The following is a 7,577-nucleotide window of genomic DNA, read 5'->3' as shown; positions in this document are numbered from 1 at the left end:
TCAGGCGTGGACATCTAACCAATCATCGTGCTCGGTAGCCATGTTGTAGCAATCTGAGATTGACTGTTGATCTTGAGACGTTGATTCCATGATGTCTCCTCCACAAGTGTTGAAGATGACTCGCGGGTAACTTCCGGTTTCTGCGGCTAAGATTCAACAGTTGGCGATCATCACTACTTGTTATCAGTCTGGGACGTCCTGGTGATTTCCGTGGCAGTACATTTCCTCTCTCACGATGACGCTTAAGGATTTTAGAGACTGCACCCTGTGAAATCCCTAGGATTTCTCCTATTATGCTTGTAGCCCTCCTGCCTAAGCGCTATCACTCTCTCGCGCATTGCCGTCAGCAATGGACCAGGCATGGTCTAGGGGGATTCTGTTCCGATTTTTAATGCAAACAGTACAGGGAACTTTGAAAAAATAAACCTTCTCTACACGGTGCAAAATCAGCAAAAAAGGGCAATATTTCACCTGCACAGAGCTTTATAGTCGGCACAAGGTAACTATGTTACGTAATAACACATTCCTCATGTTCAAATATCACCTGAATAATGGGGTAACATTACGTAATCACTAACATACCAGCTTGTCTACAGACATCCTTTTAAATGCAAACAAAACGATCGACTTTTATTTGATACAAAATTATTCCACCTTTTTGACCAAAAGTGTATATATACTATTATGCGATTATTTTGTGATATCCTTTGGATATGCGCTTGGAAGTCCCTACAACAGCGTCAGTAATAATATTTTAGATAAAGGATTTACTTTTGTCCGGTAGGCAAGATGGAGTTGATGAGTTCCAAACTGGTGAATGTGTTGATGAACCATTGTAAGATGGCGTCACACAAAGCAACGTTGCACTTCCGTTAAGGGCATAGCCTTCATCACAAGCCAGGCTTATTACTGATCCAAGCAGTGTGGTGTTTGAATCCCATTTTCCGTTTGGTACATTTACAGGGTAAATACATTTCGTCTCATTACCTGGACGCAATGAATAATGAAAATGGTTTCAAGATATGGAAAGACATGAAAGACATGAAGACCATAATATCTGATTTAAAATGTTGGGGAAAATGGAAAGCCAATGATAGGGGTAGAGTAAGAGCACGACACTGTTTCCCTGAAATTTGAATTCGTAAATTAGAGTTGAATTAACCTAAAGTACCCAGAATGTTAGGACTAAAGGGTGAGAAACAAAAGAATTGAACATGAGCCTCTGATTTAAGAAAAAAGTTGTTTAACTTTTGTGCTTTTACAAAAAGGCTACCACAAAACTTCTTGTCCATTGTCATATCTACTTCATAAAGGAATACATTTCTAATTGTATCGAAGCTGCATGCTCTTAGGTGTTTTCAAGCCTATAACAAACTTTTAAATTGTAGTCCGCCATTAAGTTGATGGATAAAAGGTGATTCAATCGAAACAGACATATTTACATCTCAAATAACAAAATCCGATTACCGTTATATCTGCAATGAAGTTTTCATCGAGTATTCTTGAATAGATATGTCGCTGTTTTTTTAATCGCACTTTGCAGGTAGATAATTGCACAAATAATATGTGGACATAGCATTGATTGAAAACGACACCACATCTTTAAAGCTTAGTCTAGCATTGCTTTCTGCACTTGAGCTTCATTGTAAGTTATAGTTAACATCATACGTCTGGATTTAAGTTCAATTTAGTCTTGAACTCAACTTTAGGTAATCGTCAGAGGTTCAATTCCAATGGAATCATGTCATGAAAGGCACTGAGAGTTAAAAACTGCCACAAGGTGTTAGCACTTGACCGTTTCAGTAGCATGCAGAGAAATTATGATGTACGTACTCATAAACAGAGTTAACAAGACAAACCATCAGATGGAGATAACACTAACACTAACTTTCATCTCCTAGGCAAGATGGGATTGGTGCGTTCCAAACTGGACCACCGTTGGACGACGTTTCACATATCAAAGTTGCGTTACCAATAAGGACGTAGCCTTCGTCACAATCCAAGGTTATCATGGAACCTATTCGCGTGATGTTTGAATCCCACTTTCCGTGTGATACGTTACCAGGGTAACTGCATCTCAACGTGTTACCTGGGAAGAAAGGAGCATGCAGTTTTAAGAGTCGTGGGGTTTAAATAACCAAGAGTACAAGAACATTTTTGAGTTTCTTTTTTGTTTTTATATATTTTGCTCAAGGGTAGTGAGTCCATGATACTCAATCATCCTTTGTCTTGGTTGGAGAAGGGAGGAGACAGTTGTGGGAAAGACGATGTCTGATACTTATAATGAGGGCAAGGAACTGCCCACTTGAAATGAAAAAAAAAAGAGAAATAAAATAAGACATCACAAAAACGAAACGAATGTATTTTCCTTGAAACTTATATTGAATGTCAAGACGAATGAATAAAGAAAACTTGTGATAGTTACATATATGACACGTATGATTACGTTTTGAATACAACTCAAAGAACTCATTTAATAAACGTATGTACACGCAAGAATATTTTAGGCAAGCATCATCTACACATTGGAATAGCATCTGATAGAATATTTTACACAAAGATCATAAATTAACTTTTGTCAATCATCTGACACAAGTAATACCTAAACATAAAAACTAATCATTGTCGTTGTTCTTAAATGCTTCATTGTATCAGACAAACACTTACATGTATTTCACATCCATAAGTTTCTTTGTTTCATGTGTGTTTGCTTACTAAAATGAATATAATCTAAACGAATCAAATCATCCATTTCAAACTGTAGTTCATCTATAGTGTTCCAATTTCTGTATTTTTTTTTTCTAATGATGAATACTGTATTTGCGGTTTAGCTGTAATTTCTTATTTAGAAGGACAAGACAGAACAAGCAAAATAAAATACCATCTGAAGCTGTTTCCACTATCTGACAAGTTGGGACTGATGTATTCCAGATAGGTCGATTGCTGTCACTAGATGTCACACATTGCAATGTGGCACTGCCATTGATGACGTAACCATCATCGCAAATGAGAGTTATTGAAGATCCTAGTGACGTTACGTTGAAGTTCCATTCTCCGTTCGATATTTTACCAGGATGATCACACAATTCTTCAAAAGCTGATAAAGCGGCAAAGCAGAGAGAGAAAGAAAGGACTGTGTCAATTACAGTCATTATGCAGCCATAAAATGAAATATAAAAACATTTCGTCTTTTACAGGGTCATGTTTTATGTGATGATGACATTTTTTAATTGCTTAAGGGTGAAAAGGCAATAAATGCCCATAACTCAACTGAAGATGTCTTTCCCATATCAATTTATTCATTTGGTCATTGTCTATTCCTAAGTGTATTTATGGTCTTAATAATTCCATATGAAGAGAGATTTATGAGCGTGAGAAGAAAGGGCACAGTGATTTCCTGGTTTCGATGTGCTAATACGTTGCTGAGTTTGCCTAGAATTTGATATAAACATGCTCACCTTTATTTGTTGTTTCTGAGCTGTGCAAGGTACCACCTATGTTCATTCAAAATAAGAGCGCCATGCGTTCAGTGTGTGCATGCAGTTTAAAAGAAATTTAATATGAGACTGGAAACATACTTTCCACTTCTTCGCAAGATGGTACCGACGAGTTCCAAACCGGGAAATAAGTCGACTGTCCAGGTAGTGTCACACATTGCAGTGTAGCGCTGCCATTGATGACGTAACCTTCCTCGCAGGTGAGAGATACCGTCGAACCAAACCACGTGATGTTTGAATCCCATTGTCCGTGTTCAACGCTGTCAAGTTGTTCGCAAAAACCGTAGGAAACTACAATAGGCAACCGCAGGTGAGAAAAATTTGAATGAAGGTATGAGGCTCAAAAACATGTTTTGAATCACCATTACACAAGCTATAAATTTGATTACCGATGTCCATATCACACGAAGCCACAGAAAGTTTCTGTATGAATTAAAGTTTAGTGCTAAGAATGAGTAGCTCTTCAGACGGAATGTTGATGTATATCTACCAATTCTAAACAAAGGCATTGGGGCGATAGAAAAGTTAAGGTAAAACGTGATGGAATTTTGGAAGCAAGACGCATAATTCAAAACACAACGTCCCTAAAATATTAAAGTAAAACATTCTTACGCCCCCCCCCCTCTAAAAAAAGGAGGAAAATAGATCGATATGATTAGAATAATTGATATTAATTACTTTTTTAGTAAATTCGACCTTCCTCTTTTATATATCGAAACGTATGCGAAATCATACAGCAAAAACACTTAAACTTACTATTAAACGCATAACACACATCAGATTTGAATTCCAGTTCATCTCTATCAGGACATGTCCACTCATGAAGGTTGGTTTCTGAAGAGGATATGCTGGCAAATGAATTCGATGGGACACACACACAATCGCCTCGATGTAGAACAGCTACGTCAGCAACTTGTCTTTGTTCTCGGCACATGGAGACACACTCCAGGTCGTGCTCGACGGTATGTCTGGGAAAACTCTGACTTAGAGTATTCACTTGTGAACTCGACAGTTTCTTGTAACATCCGAGATACCCGGGCTCTGAGGGGAAAATACCATTGGCAAGAATATGTTTTAGATGTATGTTTTATTCTCGAGGTGTTAATGCACACGTTTCAAAAAGTACAGTACTTGTATACAGCTTGATTGGCAATGAAAAGAACTTTCTTTTGTTTGGGTATTTTAGGCATAAGAAATGCGCGATTTCTCAAACGAAAACGTCATGGCTAAATTGATGTGAAAAGAATGAAAATTTAAGAAATCGCACGGTACAATTCAAAATGTAGGCTATTATATTATTACAGTTCTATAGTTGTCATTTGAGATCGATATTGAACTTTCTGACAAGGTTATTAGACAGCTGTCAATAATTTAGTATATTGATATTATAATCACATTGATTTATACAGTTATATGCTTATAAATCTTATTACTTTTCTTGTTATTTGCATATCGTGAGTATATCAAGCGTGTTCATGGTAGAAAATCCATAACTTAAGAAAATGTTCTGCACAAAACTCAACTTCAAAGAGTTATTTTTGTTTTGTTGTGATCGAAGGTATTAGTTTACAAAAACAACAACAATAAAATCTGTAATGTCCTGATCCCATAGCCAATTCAAAGTCGCTTCAGCAAATTTAATTTTACAATAACCAAAGGACAGAATACGGAGTGTCTGACCGAACTGTTAATGACTTGTTCTCGAATATATCATAGACATCATTCCCACATGATTATCTGAGAGGCACTTTGGTTTGTTCGTGTGTCAATGTGATTATGTTCCAGTATATGAGTGTTTCATGGAATTAAAACACATATACATAAGGGTTTATGAAACTTACAGTACCTTCTCAGACATCCTGCAACATTGGATTTGTTATATTAATCACAGTTGCAATAGTAACCCTGCATCGCAAAACCACAAGTTGGCAGTCATTAATCGTTAGTATAATAGAGTCTGAAAAAAAAACAAACACTCTAAGCCTTAGAATAGCATATAACTCAACACATTTTTTTTCATAACTCGTGAAAATAACGTAAAGAATGTACAGCCTCTGTAAGTGTGCATGATGAGAAAAGACGCATTCAAGTTCAAAGTTTATATGCAAGGGCTTCATCACACCCAGTAGTGCTCAGTGCAATGAATAGGACAATAAACAGGATATACGTGTATGAAACTCCTTTGCACTCACAATGATTGGATTATCAACTTAAAGGGGTGGTATGGCATTAGTTGATGGGAAGATAAGATTCAGCATGAAACACTTTGCGGGAAATTTCGAAACCATTTTATGAAATGTTAGGGAGCATACCATTCTAAGAGGATTCAAACTTTATTTGATAAAAATCAGTTTTGAACTGTCTGAGCTATCCAATAACAAAGTAAAATAACAACACAATTCTAATACAAGGTATGTCACATCTTATAATAGGATTGCTTTGTTTAGGATATCTCAGACATTTCCAAACAAATCTTCATCAAATTTACCTTGAATTCCTTTGAGAATTATGCTCTGTCATAATTACATTTCTCATAATCTAAACACACACACACACGCACACACACACACAAAAAAAGAAAATCTTCAAAAGACGTTGGAAATCTGAAGCCCCATCTCAACCGAAACTGTACCATCCCTTTAAGCTGATAGTTGGCACACTCATCAAACACATTCTATTCATAGTTCTATACCCTTTTGCAACGCATCATGTAAAGACAAAAATAATCTGTAAACGTTTCAATACGTTTTCTCACCTCTGCATTTCAAATACACTGCTCTCTGAGACGGACATTCAGTACTTCTCCACAAGCAGTTAACCAAACTTCGCGAATCTGTGTAACAAAATTAAAAAGAAACTTATTTTTTTCTTTTTATTTCTTCAGCAAAGATCGAGTTCACATAAACTTGGAGGCTTTTCATGTTGGAATTGCTTTGACTATTGGAAGGGCAAAAAACTGCACGTGCTCTATCCAATGCGTATAAAAAAAGGGGTATTCCTACTTTGGAGGGCTACTATTTCATAGTTGTCAGCTATGGAGGGCACAATGTTAGTTGTGTGGAAAGAAAATAAAAATCTTCTTCTTTCCATTGGTGCATATTTTTGTCGACAAAATGTTATGCATGACTGAGCATATGGACTTTAAAAACAATGACAAATTGCACTCTTTCCAAGTTTGAGTGTCACAATTATGAAGGAACAATGGATATCTGTCAATGAGATCTGTCATTGAAAGAGACCAAATAAATAGGTCAACCTGTATAAATGCAGGTTTGTGTTTGATATGTGACTCTGCACCTCAAAACAAACAAAAAGTCGCCAGACATGAATTTTTAGTTAAGAGCATATTCCGAAAGAACAGACTTTAAGCTTTAAAATGATGTATAACTCAAATCAAATGGACTCTCCTAACCTATATAAATATTGGAAAGAAAGCACAAACTCAGGAAAAGTGTGAACTGAGAAAAGAGGCTCTGAAGTACAGTGTCTATTCAAGCGCTTAATCCTTACCAAACCGTGCTGGCTGTGCGGTGAATGGGAGAAAAAAACAGAAAGTAAACCACCAGAGTAAAAACAATGAAGGGATTATCAGATTAAAGTGAAATTAAGCATGCCTCATTAACACATTCTGTCTATAATTAATGTTAACTTTCAAAGCAGTAGCGCTATTTTTTCAAAAGTTATTAGAGTTGAAAGTGAATAGTGTGGACAAGGTTTTTCAGAAATGAAAAAATGATTCTAAAGACACACATAATTACACTATTCTACCAAAAATGTTCGAGATAAATTGCTAAAAAACACACTTTCCTGCCCGTTTTATGATACCAAATTTTTGCATAATGTAGAAGAAGACCCGCTCTTTCAGAAAATATGAAAAAGTCAAGTTCGGCTAGGTTGACCCATTTCACTTATTTTCAGTCCTCACGCAAAATCAGTGTGTGCGACTTTATGTTCGTTTTGAGGTGCACGGTCACATATAATGTTTCAGGTTTTTTCTAAAATTTTATGGTCGTAATCTGTAACAAGGCCAGCTGTTCTATAAATTGGTCACTTCCAAAAAGGCCAACCCTCACCGTTCAT

General features: G+C 36.4%; 1 protein-coding gene across 1 annotated transcript; it reads right to left on the bottom strand.

The window, feature by feature from the left end:
• LOC140227373 (C4b-binding protein alpha chain-like) lies at positions 1–7,577 on the bottom strand. Its single transcript, XM_072307785.1, has 8 exons — positions 7,571–7,577; positions 6,253–6,330; positions 4,254–4,538; positions 3,579–3,788; positions 2,882–3,097; positions 1,988–2,089; positions 772–885; positions 1–146 (listed from the first exon to the last, which is right to left on the bottom strand). The coding sequence occupies exons 1-8, from the start codon at positions 7,575–7,577 to the stop codon at positions 1–3; spliced, it is 1,158 nt and encodes a 385-aa protein (XP_072163886.1).

The sequence above is a fragment of the Diadema setosum genome, chromosome 4 (assembly GCF_964275005.1).
Source record: "Diadema setosum chromosome 4, eeDiaSeto1, whole genome shotgun sequence".
In the NCBI taxonomy this organism is placed as follows: Eukaryota; Metazoa; Echinodermata; class Echinoidea; order Diadematoida; family Diadematidae; genus Diadema; species Diadema setosum.
This window is presented reverse-complemented; position numbering and strand designations above follow the sequence as displayed.